At 36.5% G+C, this 17978-nt stretch overlaps 1 protein-coding gene across 7 annotated transcripts in view; it reads right to left on the bottom strand.

Annotated features, from left to right (window-relative positions):
• Positions 1 to 17978, bottom strand: part of TMEM87A (transmembrane protein 87A) — a 45537-nt gene that overhangs the window by 10302 nt on the left and 17257 nt on the right. For 3 of the 7 annotated variants that reach the window (XM_014534835.1, XM_005860299.2, XM_005860300.2), the window contains 9 exons: positions 15468 to 15585; positions 11630 to 11691; positions 10666 to 10849; positions 9607 to 9706; positions 6870 to 6963; positions 5333 to 5401; positions 3487 to 3595; positions 2304 to 2362; positions 1064 to 1167 (listed from right to left, as the gene is read on the bottom strand). In XM_014534835.1, the coding sequence (XP_014390321.1) occupies positions 1064 to 1167; positions 2304 to 2362; positions 3487 to 3595; positions 5333 to 5401; positions 6870 to 6963; positions 9607 to 9706; positions 10666 to 10849; positions 11630 to 11691; positions 15468 to 15585 (899 nt within the window). Of the gene's footprint in view, positions 1 to 1063; positions 1168 to 2303; positions 2363 to 3486; positions 3596 to 5332; positions 5402 to 6060; positions 6133 to 6869; positions 6964 to 9606; positions 9707 to 10665; positions 10850 to 11629; positions 11692 to 13431; positions 13508 to 15467; positions 15586 to 17978 lie in introns of those variants that run through there. The other 4 variants (XM_014534833.1, XM_005860298.2, XM_014534834.1 and 1 more) reach the window with 2 other exon arrangements.

The following is a 17978-nucleotide window of genomic DNA, read 5'->3' on the forward strand; positions in this document are numbered from 1 at the left end:
TCTCTCTCTCTCTCTCTCTCTCTCTCTCTCTCTCTCTCTCTCTCTCTTTCTCTCCCAAATCAATAAAAAAATAAAAAGTAAATCTCTCTCCCCCAAATCAATAAAAAAATAAAAAGTAAACTTTTTTTTTTTTTACAACTATTAACCTACTTTTGCCCACCCCATCCATAGATATAGCTAGCATGTGAACAGAGGAATAGATCAATGTAAAGGATGGTCACCAGGATGTCTAGGCTCTTTCTGAACAGTATTTTCTTTCACACCATTCTTTTTCAACTTTTTTCAAGGAACACAAATATTAAGAGTACAGTGTGAAAAGACAAGACTATTTTCCTGGGATAAAAGAATGTCATTTGTTTTTTTTCTGTATATTTTACTGGTATATCTAATTACAAAATTAGGTGGTTAGTTATAGCATCTCAATCCTTTTCCTTCTTTGTTGGTACAGTTGTGTAATCTACACTTTTAACTGTCTACACGCACAAAAGGGGGGAGAAAAAGAAGGGAAATAAAGGCATAGAGTCACAAAATTAAGACAGCCAATTCCTAAATAATTGAGATTTGCCTATAGATGGACAAAGCAAATTCACACATGGATTTTTAATTACAGTCATTCACGTAAGCTTTCATTTACCCTCTCTATTGTTACAAAGTGGGCTAGGCTACTGACTATAGAAACTGTTCTTTCCTTCTGAACATTAGACAGGTACAACTCTCATTACCAGTGTCAAATCTATCTACCTTCCTTATTTTCCCATTCAAATACATCTATTATCAGTTGTCAGAAATGAAAGGGACCTCAGATCAATTGGTTCAATTCCCCCACATTATACAAAGAGGAAATTAAAGCTCAGATTGGTGAAAAGAGGCAGCATGCCAAAAATCACAATGCAAATTAATAGAAGAGCTGAGACAGGAACTTAATTCTCCTGATTCCAGACCCAGTGAGTGCTCCTCCTTCCATTATATGATATGACCCTGACACTGACACCCACTGCACCACCCTTATTTGATAACACCGTCATTCAATGGTTAGCAGCGTAAATAAGAAGTGTCCAAGAACCTCTGGTTGTTTGCAGATGGTCGCCAGAGAACCATAATGACAAAGAGGATCATGGAGAACAGCAACCGCCAGATGGCATCGTCCACCCACAGCTCCCGCCAATCCTACCGAAGAGGAAAAAGTATAACACGTATTACATTATCTTATCCCTTTGTTCAGAAGCCCTATGGCATAGAACAAGGATCACTTATTTATTAATTCAACTTACATGTACTAAGAGCCTGCTATGTGCTAGGCACTGTGCTAAGTGAGTGGAATATAAAAGTGAAGAAACATAGTTTCTTCCCTTGTAGTATTTACTATTGTTAGAAAAAAGGAACCAACTAGCTAGCTAAGGTTGCAGGCTCAATCCCCAGTCAGGGCACATACAAGAATCAACCAATAAATGCATAAATAAATAAGTGAAACAACAAATTGATGTTCCCCTCTCTCTAAAATCAATCAGTACATTTCTTTTAAAAAGGCACCAACCAGCCCTGCTGGTATGGCTCGGCAGTTGGGTGTTGACCCAGGAACCAGGAGGTCACCGGTTCGATTCCTGGTCAAGGCACACGCCGGGGTTGCAGACTTGAACCCCGGTGGGGGGGTGTGGAGGCAGCCAATCGATGTTTCTCATCGATGTTTCTATCTATCCACTTCCCTTACTCTCTCTAAAAATCAATAAAAACATATTTTAAAAAATACAAAGAATAAAAAGGCACCAACTGTAGAGCACTTGTGAGTGCTTCATTAGAGCTCTGAGAATCTTTGGGGAAGGGTTTCTATTAGATTGCTACTTTTTATAATTTTCATATTAATGAATTTATTTTTACCAAAATGGAGCCTTTGCACTGCCAAAGAAATTGGCCACAATCTTTGTGCTCAGATCTTAGGAGCATGACTTCTACTCAGATTAGCATTCTTCATATACACTTAATGTTTAGGATTCTGAATTTCTTGAGAATTTTTAGTTAAGATAAGATTGGGTTATGATAGACTGTGGTTTATCACTTATAAAATTTTTTCCCACCATTGGGATAATTAGATCCCCCGCCCCTAAAACAAAACAAAAGAAAAAAAATCCTACCATACCAAAAGCCATAGTAATATAGAATACTTAGGAGAAGAGAAGCATTCTAACACTCAGGGTAGAGTCCTAGCCCTAATTTCTTGTAGGGTGTGAACCTTACCATTGTCATCAACATGGCTATCTGCATATAAAACAGTACACTATTCATAAATGCATGTATTTATAACTCACCGATTGACAAGTCACTATCCTGAACTTCATGGTTGTCCAGATGATAAACACAATAGATGCTAACAGGAAATGAAAAATCTAGTCAGAATATGAATACTGGTTTACATCCCCAATTACATTCAATGGGTAAGTGAAATCCCACACATTCCTAACACCCAAAACATCACAATCATTTTTTATCAAGTGATTTTAACAAATTTATTCAATGCAAATTTTCTTCACAACTACTATAAGCAAGGCCCACACTCTTGTCAACCCTTTCTGTACTTAAAGACTAATTTTACCATCTGGTTACTTCAGTAATCCTCATAAATTGGAAAAGAAGGTATTGAAAACATGGCATTTCCCAGCATTACCAACAATATAGTTTTTTTTCCTTCCTTCATCCTTAGTATAATGCTAGCTTTTCTTTGGCTGGTCAGGAGGGGAAAAAAGGTTGATAAAATTACTGCAAGACAGAGTTGTTGGTTCCAATCATAGGCCAGACCTCCCATTCCTGGTACAAGGGGCAAAAGGCAGGCAAATTAAATTAACCTACTTTGGCTATGGTCTACCTAATGTCTGTATTTTATGGATGCTTATGACATATGTAAAAGCCAAGTAATAGCAATAAACCCCATAGGTATTTAATAAAGCCAAATAAGCCAGTATTAATGTTTTCTAAAGGGAATCTAGATGCTATATGGCACTCAAGCTAACTTGCCTCAAGAAAAAAAAAAATGCTTCCGAAAAAGAACGGTCTACCTAATGTCTGGATGCTTATGACATATGTAAAAGCCAAATAATAGCAATAAACCCCATAGGTATTTAATAAAGCCAAATAAGCCAGTATTAATGTTTTCTAAAGGGAATCTAGATGCTATATGGCACTCAAGCTAACTTGCCTCAAGAAAAAAAAAAATGCTTCCGAAAAAGAACGGAGACAGGAGAGAGATATACAAAAACTGAAATTATATATAATTGATTTTTAGCTATTATACTTAAAATAAGTGGTTCGCAATCTTTTTTGAACCACAGATCCCACTGAGAACTTGACAAAAGCTAAAAGACAAAGATCCTTCCCCCAAGTGAAATGTACAAAACCTTCTAGATAATTTTAGAGAGCCCACCTATGGCCTCTCAGGTTCAGAATATCTGTTTTAAAAGGATGGCATTTAAACAGCAAGAAGAAGCCCCCACTTACCTGCCACTGCCATGATAAGGGTGTTGGTGAAATGTCGGTACAGCGAGAGTTTTACAATGTTCCTCCGAAGTTTTAATAGCTTCATTGTTTGAGTCAGGCTAATAAATATGTGTTTGCAGGTCAAGGAAATCAACATTCAAATAAAACAATAAGCTAGTAAATTAATCCTCAAGTTTCTTTGAGAATCTGGGGTCATATTGATAGAGCTTTGGATATCCCAGAGGCCTTACAGCTCTCTTATTCTCAATGTCACAAACACCCCAAGCCACCATGATGACTAAGAAAGTCTTCATTTTTAATGAGATACTGAAGAGAATACAGAATCAGGATAAAATAAAAATGCAAAAAATAAAAAATATAAAAAAGGAGAAAGACCGGAATAAGCTTTTTAGAGAAACAAAGATGAAAAAGACAAATAGAAGAGAAAATGAATGAAAATGAGTATCAGACAAGTAACAGACAAATGAAATGAAAATTAGTAAAATCTCTCTTCCTTTAAGGTAGGTAGCTCTGTTTTCTACGTCTTAGCGAATCCAGTCTAGGGTCATGAATACACTCATGCCAATAACCTCTCAGAGTTCTATAGTCAGTCCCCTGTGCCATCAGCTGCCTGTTCAATTCTGAATTAATAGGACCATACAATTATAATTGGCTGAAAATCCCAGGCAAAAAGGCTCTAAAATAGCAACTTTCTATTTTCAGAGTATTATTCCCAAGTAGAAGTTGCCACAGAAAGACAGGAGGGGAAGTGATGACTACCAAAGACAATATCTGCTCTCATGTCCAACTTTGAGAATCAGCAAATATTAAAATATTTGAGTTGGACCTTAGTCTGCCCTGTGACAGAGACTTAGCTGCTCCCTATCCATTGGGTTACGTTATTGTATGGTCCAGTCCCTCTCTCCACTCTTCCCAATATTCATAGAGGCTTACAAAAGCACACCTGAAAGATACTGACCTAGAAAACATTTGGCTATTTAAACCCAAGACACTCAATTTCAAACATTTTTGATATATGACAATCCACTCAAATTCACAAAATTACAATTTGGTTTACATTGTTTTTTATAACAGTCACAGTCTAGCAAGACAATAATATTGCACAATTACACATAGGACTGAATATACCATAACCAAAACAAATTTTTAAAACCCCCAAAAAGATTAAAGTCTAAAAACTTGAATCCTTCCTTTAACAGGTCAAGTCCCTAATAAACAAATGTCTAATTTTAAGCAGCAGGAGAAAAAGAATATTCAAATGTAAATATGTTTGTTATCTACTGGTTAACTTTGCCTGTAAATGAATCAACATTTATTTTACAGTGGAAGTCTTCAGACAATGCCAAGCCAACTTTTGAATAAAGGTACAAAACACTTACCCTATAAGGGTTATAATCTGCTAAACCTACATAGAATTTTAAGAGAGTCAAACCATCTTATGTAGTTCCTTAAATCACATTTTAAGAATTAAAATCTTTTCATCATTTCAAAGCATTTAATAATTCCTAGAGGCTGAAAGAAAGAGCAGGAGCAGAGTAGTCAGTGATTGTAACACTAATTGGAGTGCACAAATAATTCCAAAATCAAGGTAAAAATGCTCATTTAAAAATAAAAACAAAAACCAGAGCTTTTATGTTCCGCCCACAGTTACCAGCACTTTTCAAAATTAAAAACACACACAAAACTGCTTACCTGAGTTCTCAGGTTTTTAAACAGCAATATCCTAATCCCCAGATTAAGAAGTAATCAACAAAACCGGTAAAAACCCTTTGCAGAAAGATCGATGGAAACCCATATTCAAGGGGAGAAAAGGGACCACCATCATACAAGCCAATGAGAAGGATATCCACCAGCACAGGGCAGTGTCTAGGAAAGCCAAGGGGATAAAGGCCAAGGAAGCAAGATCAGTCTGGGCCTGCAGACAAAGAAAGAGAGGTGGTAAAAAGAGAGTCTAGAGATGCAGAGAAGAGACCAGCACACAATTCGGCATTTATATAATCACATGGAATGGTTTTGCATCTGAGCTGAAAGAAAAGAAACAGGAATAACACTTGGCACCCACATCATTGTGCCCCTCTGACAAACCATCATGCAGAATATAAAAGTGTATTTCATGAAAACTGTCAAATACAATCTCAATACAATAAAACATGCTGCTAACCTCCAACGAGCTCCTAGCATGCTAAAATCCACTTTAAATGACCACACCAAAAACATTATGGTGATATAAGACTCCATCCATCTTATCATTTCCTATCATTTTTATTTTGGCTACAAGTCTTAAAAGGCCCTTCTCATATTTAAAAGTATTGCATCATTAACATACTAAGAATTATTGATTTCCTGAATTGTAATTTTACAAAAACGAGCTCACCTCAAAATAAGATATTAATACAAGTATTTGTCCTCCAAACTATGCTGCTTGTTTTCTCACACGCGCGCACACACACACACACACATATATATGTATATGTATGTATATGTATATATATATGTATATGTATATATATATATATAACATGCTATTTATATAACCCTAATTACCCAATTACCAGGGTATTATTAAAAGGATATCCATAAAATAATACAGGCATCAATTGTTGACAGGGCCAGGTTAACTATCAAAGCCAAGATATAAGCAAAATACTACAGCAGCAGAAGAAAGAAAACGCAATTGACAGAGGGTTAAAGTTGCTAAAAGTCTAAGAAAATTACATACAGAGGACAGTGTGATTTGAACATCTAATTTGCATTCAAAAGTGTTTTATTTAAAAGCAATTTATAGCAAAACTAACTGAGCCCAATTTACTTGAGGGAAATGTGGGGTTTATAGAGTGATTTTTAAATAAGAAAGTAAAGCAATGACCTAGGGAGGCCCACTTCTTCACATTAATCCAGCTCTAACATAAATTTCCTTATCACTTATCTCTCTCAGTGCTTTGGTTTCCTCCCCCTAAAAGGGCATAATTATGTAATTCTCAAGAATTATGTGAAATGTAGTTACATGTTAAGAAAACCTTTGAAACTCAAGTGCTGGCTAAGTAAAAAGCACTGTCACTTTAAAACAAAAATTAGATTACCAGCAAGTGCATGATTACAAGGTTTGCCACTTATACAAGAATGGAACCACTGTCCAGAAGAACTAAACAAGTAGTAATTTGGGGATGGGTGGGAAAGCATTCATTCTGGTCACACACTGAATTTAAAGCTCTAATATAGATTAAAAAGAAAAAGTGAATTACATATACATTTTAAAAATCAGAGCCCAAAGGTGACTTAGAGAAAGTAGTAAAGAAGCCCACAGATATTCCCAATTCACCTTCTCAAAACAAAAACAGTTATGTCTGAACTGACCACAAAAACTTAGATTAAGCAGTACTGACCCCAGTAACTCTGAGGACCCCTTCCATGCCAGAGAACAAGAGATAAAGGGCTCCTGCTACAACAACTTTGTGAAGAGTGACTCCAAGGCGAGGCCTAAAGAGAAAGCAAAGAGATAAAGTTGAGTACAAATGTGACAAACCCTGAGACAAACTCATGTTGATTAATATAGACAACAACTTAGTTGAGATAAGCCAGACATACTCTGTAAAGTCACATTAGAGAGAAAAACTCAGAACTTATGCTCTTAAAACAAGATACTGAATAATAAATCAGACCCCCTTAATTCTACATTTAAAAATTTTTTTCTTACTGATTTTTAGAGAGGAAGGGAGAGGGAGAGAGTAAATCATCAATTATGCTCTTCCCCCCTCCCCCGCATCAAGCCCAAAACCCAGTCATGTCCCTGACCAGGAACCAAATCAGCAACCCTTTGGTGCATGGGATGATGCCCAAGATCCACATCGGCCAGGGCACTGCAGCATTTTAAAAAATATATATTTTATTATAGAGAATTCTGAAACATATTCAACAGTATAATAAACCCCTATATATCCATTATCCAGTCCTAATATCCTCCAACCTACAGCCAATCCTGCTCCATGCACTACCCATCCACTTCCCATCCTCTCATATTATCTTGAAACAAATTCTAGACATCCTATCTTTTATTTGTCTACGTTTCAGTATGTTTTTAAACAGATAATTTTTTAAAGAAAAGAAATCATAACATTTTCAAACAGAAAAATTTAAACAACTTCTTAACATAATCAAATACCCTATTGAAACTCATTAGAAAAATAGTACATTATAGAGTTCAAAATCCAACAAAATACAAAAAATCTTTTAAGCAGCTTCTGCTTGAAGGAGGGTCCTTGATATTCAAAATGCTACTGAATCAGAATCTGTATTTTAACAAGATCCCTGGGTTATTGACTAGTGCATTACACACTAGCAAAGCTCTATATGGGCTGTGATTTTTCTCCACACTAGTGTCTCTTAAAAACCTAGGATATGTCTTGGCATATAGGAGGCATTGAAATATCCTATCTAATAATAGACAAACATGGTAATTGACCATAGCTTCACTGTGCCTCCCATTGGCTAATCAGCGCAATATGCAAATTAACCACCAACAAAGATGGCGGCTAATTTGCATATGTAGGCGCCAAGCGCCCCACCGGCCCCGGGCAGGAGCAGCGAGCGGCGAGCAAAGAGCGAAGAGCGAAAGCCTGGGTTCCGGGCACCGGAGGAAAACTGGTGCCAGCAGCCAGGAGGGTAAGGGGCCCCCGAGGGCACAGGCCAGGCTGAGGGACCCACCCGAGTGCACAAATTTTTGTGCACCGGGCCTCTAGTTTGTTAAACAAATTTAAAAATGTAACTCCCCCATTCCTCTAGTCTCATTTATATGAATGAGTTTTAAAAGTGAAAATCTCCCATTTCTTTAGCCCACTTAAAACAAAACTCCTTGAGATAACTGTCTATACCTGGCTAACTCCAACTCCTGTTCTATTCTCGCTTGAACTTACTCCGACCAAGCTCATGCTAAGTCCTACCACTTGACCAAAACTATTCTTGCATGTAGTTAAATCCAATGGTCAAGTCTCAACCCTCTCTGACAAAATTATTCACTCTTTCCTTGAAAGTCTTCAGGCTTGCCTCCCACAGCTTTGGTCATCCTCCTCAATTTCCTCTAATTCTACTCTGTCTCACTGACTTCTAAATAACAGAAAATGTTCAAGGACTCAATCCTTTAACCTCTCCTCTAAATACACTTATACCCTTGGTGATCACATCCCATCTCATGGCTAAATAACATCTACATCCTGATGACTTGCAAATTCATATCTCTCCCCCTTATTTCCCTCATTTGTATATCTAACTAAACTCTGAACTCCTAATCTTGCACCCACTCTAAACTTAACCCACCTAAGATCTTCCTGAACTCAGTAAATGTAAATTGCATCCTTCCATTTGTTCACACCAAAATAGTTGGCATCATCCTTGATTGCTCTCTCTTTCACATCACACATTTGATCTGTCAGCGAAGTCCACTGGCTCTACCTTCAAAATATATACAGAATCTGACCACATTTTAGCATCTCTTCCTCTGGAGATACATATAGTTCCTTCACCAACTTGAGATCTTTGCCTAAATGTCAGTAAGTGAAGCCGTCCTTGACCACCCTATTTAACACTTACAAGCCCTACCTCCTGTCCTCTATACCTTCTGCCTGCTTTATCTGCTCCCTAGCACTTATCACTGACATATTACATATTTACTCACTGATTTTATCCATTTTCCCCCAATGTAAGCTCCAAGTCTTCTGTTTATTTGCTGTATCCCCAGGGCCTAGAACAATGCTAAGGCACTTAATAAATACATTTTTTTCAACAAATTTTTTCCAGATTGTTACAGCAAGAATGCTCTTCCCATAAAAAATCTGATTTGTAAAATATTTTGGAAGAGTAAAGTCACTATAAGTTTACTCTAAAAGTTTGGTGTTTCAATGTCATTTGCTACAATTGCAGGCTTTCCTACTTCTTGAACTCTCAGCTGTGAGATGAAACTAACATTTTTCCAACTTTTACAAATCTACAAAATTTCAGATACCTTTTCTTATTTCAGAACTATTTTTTTATCAACTGTTACAGGACTACTATACTGGGAAGCTGCAATACTGTTTCAATTTAATCAGTGTTTCATTTCACTTTTCCATACAGGAAATGAATACTTACTTGACTATGCCATACCCCAGACTGACTATAATGACCAGGATTCGAGCCAGTGAACGTTTAACTGCTGAAAGCAGCTCTGCAAGGATCAAGGCACCTTGGACTATGAGAAAGAAGGGGGGAAAAGTGCTGTAAATCTAGGTTTGAGAAAAGGTGCAATTCTAGAACAGAATATAGATCTCTAACACTCTTCAGAATAAGCACTGGTATTAGTTCTACTAAAAAAAAAATACTTCTTCAATTTTTACAAATATATAAACTGACATCATCTTATTCGTGTGAATAGCAATCTGGCTGTGTTCAATTTACCTTCCCTCCTTACCACTCACTTCACTAAAACCTCAGCAGAATATTTTACCCTACTTGGACAGTTCATAGCAACTAGGAAATAGTCTCCCCATTTTTAAAAAGTGTGAAATATAGCTATCCATAGAAAAGTACAACACACACACAGTTTTCAATTCATTTTCACATCTACTATTTTTCAGGCCCTTTCAAAGACCAGGGAAATATTTAATTAGTGTAACTTGTAACAATAATTATCAATAATTAAATGATCTGAAGAGAGAGAACTGAAGCTATCATAAAAAACTTCAGTATCAAACAGTTTCTGTCATCTGTTCACCTTACTAAACTATAAGCACCCTCTTATTTTCTTGGTATTACTATATTTCACCAATTCTTAGATGTATCCCCACCCCCATTTAAAATTTTTTAAATCAAAATGTCTCTTATAATCAATGGTATCTTAAAATTAAATTCACAGTAGTTAGTTTCTTAGATGCATATAATAATGGTGCCTTAAAAATCAACGGCAATGAAATTCAATGATGTCAACAGTCTTTCCCAAAAGTCATTACTTTTGTGAATATATTTTAGTAAAATTACTCCTAAATCACTGAACCTGCAAGTTATAATATTAAAAACAAAAGTCACAATCAAAGTTATTCTAATAATTAAATAACTGAAAAGTTAAACCTACTTAATAACTGCTAACCTTAGGAAAAATTGTCACGTCTCACCTGCTGATCATTCACAAATTAGCATTTTTTGGTTACATACCAGATTCTCCTTTGTAACGGATGTTCTGAAATTCTGCATAGAAGACAGCTTTCTCAAGCATTCCCAGGAAGATGACAGCACCAATCCAAAACTGAATTCTCAGGAGATCTCTCCAGTAGCAAGCAGACCATGCCAGCCACAGAACACCAAAAAGGACATACACAATACACATCACCATGAAAAACTGTCATAGAAGTGGATAAGAGATAAAAAAGAGGATTAAGGCCAAGGGCCACTTTAGCATCAATACACACTCTTAACAGATACAAAAAAAAATGCATATCATACCTTCTACTTGAAAGATCATTATTTTATTTCTTTGAATTTTGATACTCACACACAAAATAATTATCTCCTCTTGAGCAGAGGGAGACTACCTAAGGGCTTGCTATCAAGTGACTGCTCGTCTGTATTAATTGAGCTTTTTCGGCTCACAATGTAAAATTATATAAATGAAGAGAACACTGAAGAAAAAAAGGTATGGCAAGGAAATGAAACACAACCAAGTGGGAAAACTATAAAAGGGGAAAAAAGAAGAAAAAAAATTGAACAAAGAAAATCTAAAAAGTACATTAAGGATATTCCCATAGACACACATACACTAAAAAGGATGAAACTTCATCATTTAATTACTTTAAGTGGGATCAGAAACTACAGGGTTGTAAGAAGTGCCCTGCTTTGGATCCTTGAGAAGACGTGAGATTTGAAACAATCTTTGAGGAACTTTCCAAGTCTACAATTCCACACATCATCACCTCTTCATTTTACAGATGAGAAAATGAGGCACAAAGGGGTTCACTGACACTCACAAGGTGACATTCTAGTAAAAAGTGCCAAAGTACAAGCACTATTTTGTGAACTGTTCAGGAACAATTCTTTAAAAAGGAAAATTGCCACAAAACATGGATACTCTTTCAAGTTAAACTCATTTAATGTTCAAGTTAAAGAATGTAAATTCACTTACAATCATCAACGGATATTCTTCAAGTGTGAGGTATTCATAGGGGCCCTTCAATTCAACAGTCACTGCCAAAACACAGTCCTCAGAGTTAATGTGAACAATTCAGGATTTAAACAAAAACATTATCTGATATTTGTCTGATAAAAATTAATGAAAATTCCAGTGGGTCATTTACTTTTAACCATTTCAATTCTGGCGAATATTACATGTGTAGAGCACTTTGAAATTCACTAAGTGTTCTCATGGTTTGTGCTATGTCCTGCATACGTCTCCATGCCGCTGCTACAGTCAATATCTTAAGTGAAAAGCCCTTTGTTCCCATACTCACACCCTTTAAAGACTAGGTTGAATGTACTTCCTCCACAAACCTTCTGTGAGCTACCCAACTGGAACTTCCCCATCTCCTCTAAATTCCAAACACACTTCATATATACTTTTCTTACAACACAGCGCTAATATGTTTTAAAAATTACAGGACTTCATTCCTTCATTCTGACTCCCTCTATCTGCTCTCTCCTTACCTATATTTTCATATTGCTTCTTATTTTACCTACTTCAGTTTTATATGGCTTTGCTACATTAATGTATCATTTTTAGAAGGTGCTTAGTTCCTTCATTCTGACTCCCTCTATCTGCTCTCTCTCCTTACCTATATTTTCATATTGCTTATTTTACCTACTTCAGTTTTATATGACTTTGCTACATTAATGTATCATTTTTAGAAGGTGCTTAATAACAACAGTGTTTAATGAAGCAGAACAAGTGAAGGTAACAAGTATCTGAAAGACAGATTTGATTTACAGAAACAAACCTATGACTACTTTTAAATTGTAATGGAAAAACTATTTGGATAAATTTTATATTTGATTAACAAGTAAAAAGTAGTATCTATCTCCAGAAACACACTAATAAATGCCTATTCAACAAAAATATCCCACTCATTTTTTAAAATATGTTTTTATTGATTTCAGAGAGGAAGGGAGAGGGAGAGAGAGAGAGAGATAGAAACATCAATGATGACAGAGAATCATTGATTGGCTGCCTCCTGCATGCCCCCCACTGGGGATCAAACCCAAAACCTGGACATGTGCCTTGACCAGGAATCAAACTGTGAATTCCTGGTTCATGGGTCGACACTCAACCACTGAACCACGCTAGCTGGGCCCCACTATAATTTTTATCAGGCAGAAAGGACATGCCATTATTAAAAATGAATCAGGCTTGTGCACCAAAAGGTTGCTGGTTTGATTCCTGGTCAGGGCACATACGTAGGTGTTGGGTTTGATCCCCAGCTGAGGAGCATACGGAAGGCGATCAATCAGTATTTCTCTCACATCGGTGTTCTTCCCCCCTCCCCCCGCAACCCCATGAACCCTCTTTCTAAGCATGTCTTCGGGTGAGAATTAAAAATAAATAAATCGGATCTAATACTTTTATGAACAAAAGGAGCATCCTATAATAGCAATCATAAAAATGTCATAGCAGAACTGATTTTTAAATCTATACCTTCTTAATTTAATAAAAAAGCAAATAAAATAATTAGCGAATATTTGTCACATTCTTTGCTTACACTATGCCAGAAGGTCAGTAAAATACAGCACATGGACCAAATGTGGCCATCCACTTTTTGTAAATAAAATTTTAATACGAAACAGTCATATCCATTCACTTACATATTCTCTACGGCTGCATTCACACAATGGCAAAGTTAGGTAGTTATAGGAGAGAAAACATTTACTATCTGACCCTTTAAGAAAAAGTTGACTAGCCCCTGCTCTATGCTAAAATAGAACTTAAGCACTTACTATATGATACACACTATGGAAAATAGGGGATGGTCAGATGTATAAGATGTTTTCTGCCATCCTAGTGGATTACCATCTAGAGGGAAGAGAGAGTTAGTTGAAAAGCAACACAGAGAACTGTCCTCTGAGACAGACCCAGAAGAATGAAATTTGTATTTTCCAGGATAAAGTAAAAAGCCATCCGGGCAGAAGAAATAACAAAGACAGGTGTAAAAATGCATAATATATTTAAAGAACATGTAGACTGAGACAATGCATAGTACCATATCATAGTGTTTTGATACAAGGCAACGAAAAGTAAAATGGGACAACTTATAGTTTTAGAAACCTTGCTTATAAATGTGGGCATTTTATAGGCAATAGGGAGACTTCAAAGGTTTTAACAAAGGGAAGAAAAATGATAAAAAACTGTTTTAGAGAGAAACTTTCACATAACGTAGTTCGGTCTATGCTTTAAAGTTTCTTCTTAGCTCCAAACAACAGAAGGATAAAACAAAAAAAGAACATAAGCTGGAAAACGTGTGTGTGTGTGTGTGTGTGTGTGTGTGTGTGTGTATAAAGACCAAATAATGGCATCTCAGAAATTCAAGAACAGTTTAACATTGGAAAACCAGTTAATATAATGCATCACAAGAACAGATTAAATGAGGAAATCTATATGATCACTTTAATACAATCAAAGCATCTGATAAAACTGAGCATTCATTCTTAATACTAACAAAAATATACTTATTTTTGGAATAGGAAGGGATAGCCTTAACCAAATAAAGAATACATTTTTTTAAATCTACAGTTAACATGATATTTAATGATGATATGTGCCAATATTGTAAGATAAGGATGGCCACCATAATTGTTTCTCTTCAATATTCTCCTTGAGAAAGCAGAGGAGGAAAGGAAACCGCAGAGAAGGAAGAAACAAAACAAAACAAAAAAATTCTAAGAAATAAGAACAGTTAGTAAGCTACTGCAAAATTCCAGAAAGAGATGACTTCTATGAACTGGGCAGCAAGAGTGGAAAGGAGGCCATCAAGAAAAATTGAGACAGTTGACATACAAAATTATATTAGTTCCAGGTGTACACCATAGTAATATTATGATTTTGTATCTCAACTGTAATTGAAAAATAAATTTTAAAAAAAGAAAAAATATTGAGACATTAAATAATTACCGAAGTCCATTAATTTTTATATCGCCAGGTTTTGACTTGGTAACCAAGTTTTGACAAGTCATCTCTTTCTGGAATTTTGCAGTAGCTTACTAACCAAGTACCAAGAACATGATACTAATTAAAAATTTAAAAAGCTGGAGAATCAAATGAAAGAAAATGACATCTAGAATCTATCATCCTATATAATAAAAGCCTAACGTGCAAATTGTCCCCTCAACCAGGAGTTCGACAGCTCACTATGACATGTGCTGACCACCAGGGGGCGGCACAGAACATGGAGGGCGTCAGCAATGCAGCACTAGCAGCGGGCAGCAGTGAAGGCGCTGCCGGCCTCCATGGGCCCCAACAAGAGTGGGACTGCGACAGAATGGTGGAGCAGGTGAGTGGGCGGCGCCAAGCCAACACGGGTGTGAGTGGGGCCCACTGATCGCCCCCGCAGACAGCGACCAGTGGCGGCAGCAGAGGGTGGGGCCACCGCCCAGCCCCATGCACTGAGGGAGCCGGACTCAGGCAGAGAAGGACGCGTGGGACCTGGGTGCCCAGGTGCTGCCCAGGGCCCAGAGGTCAGCTGGGACCTGCCCTTCCATGCCAGATATTCGCTCTTCGATTGCCAGGCAGGCCTAGGAACTGTACCTGTGCACCAGGCCTCTAGTATATAATAAGAAAGCATATATGAAGTGCCTAAGACTGTATCTGGTACATCTTGAGTACAGAAAAATGTTAATTTCTCTCCCTCAATTTTTCTATGTCAGAACAAACTTTCTTAATTAATTATTCCCTCCCTGAAAGCAATTACACATGACTCACCATACATGGCACAACTAGATAATAATGCAAATGGTAAAAAGAAATGAAATGTACTTACTGGTAAAAAGATTACTTAGTGAATTTTCTTTTGATGATTCCTTTGAGAATGAAATGCCAATATGTACAATAAAAATGTATGGTGCATCTTGCCAAGTTTTCAATGGATCATGCATTGCCTAGAGAGAAAAAAGGCATTAAAACTTCAAGTCTTAAGAATTAAGAGCATAAGTTAATAATCCAGTATGAAAATTATTTCAGAATGTACCAGAAACATGGTTGAGTCCTTCATGTTCATTCATTAAAACAGCAGACACAAGAAAACAAACAGGCCTATTGTACATATAACTAAATAGGTTAGATTATAAATTACTAAAAGGCAGGACATCTTCTATCTTGTTATACACAAAAATCACATGTTTTACTTATCTATTTTTCTACAAGGAAAACCTCAACTAAAACCACTAAATTGAATCTCTGTTTAAGTAAGCCATGCTAGGACACTAGGTTGTATTTTTAAACATAAACATCCTGAACAAACTAAGATTATTTAAATCACCCAAAAAATAACACCCATGATGACATCAGTGACTTAGTGAATTATAAACACCACTTCCTGAATCTAATTCCCTTTGCTCATGGTCTTTCCAAGACTACCAGAACTTCTGCTGATCAGGTCTCACATTTACATGAAATTTAATCCTGGCTGGTCTATGTGGAAAGCAAGAGTCACTGACCCACAAAGTCCAGGAAGTGGAGTTACAGCCTCCATGTTTATGGAACTGATTACTTAGGAAGCATCCGTTCCAAGGCCAATTAGTTTGAGCATAGCCCTAGGAAAAAGTCTTCAAAGGATTTGTTGCTATACATTCTAGAGTATGGACCTTCAAAACACAAGACCAAGACTCAAAGATAAAGGAGATGAACATAGAAAACGAATGTCTGCTTCTTTCTCATATTGCTACTTAGACTTGAAATTTATTACCGTATGTTCTTAAAAGGAATTTCTATCCAGAGACCAATGGGTAAGCTTCATTGCTCTATGAAACCCCTTAGAGTAGATAATAGATTTTGTACATTTATGCATTTTCCTGTGGAATCACAGCTTTTCTCAAATGCTCAAATTATCCTACAACTCAAGAAAAGGCTAAACAAGAGTTTAAAATTATAGTCCATATACAAATCCAAAGTGTCACACAAAGCAGATTAAATGATTTTTCAGCTATACATTTTCTAGATTATCTTAGTCAGTTAACATAAATGCCATGATAAAACATACATTTATTCCTGTCCGATGGTCCTCTTCTGACAACATTCAGGAGCAGTTTGTGAGAAAACTTTATAGCTTCAAAGTTGTAAGTATATCACTTCATATTTACCCATAATTAACTAAACCTTTACAGAATTTACTTGCTCATTAACCAGTACAACTTTGGTGTAATATGCTGCTCTGCTATTAATTTCATATATCTTAAAACTACCTCTTACAGCCCTGACTGGTTTGGCTCAGTGGATAGAGCGTCTGCCTGCGGACTGAAGGGTCCCAGGTTTGATTCCGGTCAAGGACATGTACCTTGGTTGCGGGCACATCCCCAGTGGGGGTGGAGGGGGGGGTGCAGGAGGCAGCTGATCGATGTTTCTAACTCTCTATCCCGCCCCTTCCTCTCTGTAAAATATCAATAAAATATATTTTTTAAAAACTACCTCTTACAAATTTCAAAAGGGACTGAATAATTCTCATATTCCCAAATTTGCCGAAGTTTACATTTAATTTTGAATGATAGATATTTTGACACTGTAAAAATAACATTCATATGGCAGACACTTATTTATTATCTTATTTAATACCCACAATAACCCTATCAAATAGGTACCATTAATAGTTCTTACAATAGGTGTCCTTCAATAGGTGAATGGATACATAAACTGTGGTACAGCCAGAGAACTTCTATCCAGAGACCAATGGGTAAGCTTCATTGATCTATGAAACCCCTCAGAGTGGATAATAGACATTGGAACATTATTTAGCATTAAAAAGAAACGAACTATGAAGCCACAAGAAGGCATGGGGAACCTTAAATGCATATTACTAAGTGAAAGAAGCCAATCTGAAAAGCTGTACATTATGATTCCAATTAACTAACATTCTGGAAAATACAAAACTATGAAGGTAGTAAAAGAAATCAGTAATTACCAGGGGCTTAGGAGAAGCGGGGGATGAATAGGTGGGGCATAGGGATTTTCAGGGCAACGAAACTATTCTGTATGATAATATAATAGTGTATATCTGTCATTACACATTGGTTAAAACCCAAACAATGTATAACACAAAGAACTAACCCTAATGTACTAAACCATGGGCTTTGGTTGACAACGATGTGTCAGTGTTGATTCAACAATTATAAATAAATGTACCAGGATGGTGGGGGGGGGGGGGTTCTGAGTGTGCATTTGTGGAGCGGGTATGTGCAAACTCTGCTTTTTGCTCAGTTTTGCTGTGAACCTAAAACTGCTCTAAAAGTAAGTCTATTAATTGAAAAAAATATTATGGTAAGTATATTACATTGCTGCT

Source organism: Myotis brandtii, unplaced genomic scaffold, assembly GCF_000412655.1.
Source record: "Myotis brandtii unplaced genomic scaffold, ASM41265v1 scaffold133, whole genome shotgun sequence".
Lineage (NCBI taxonomy): Eukaryota > Metazoa > Chordata > Mammalia > Chiroptera > Vespertilionidae > Myotis > Myotis brandtii.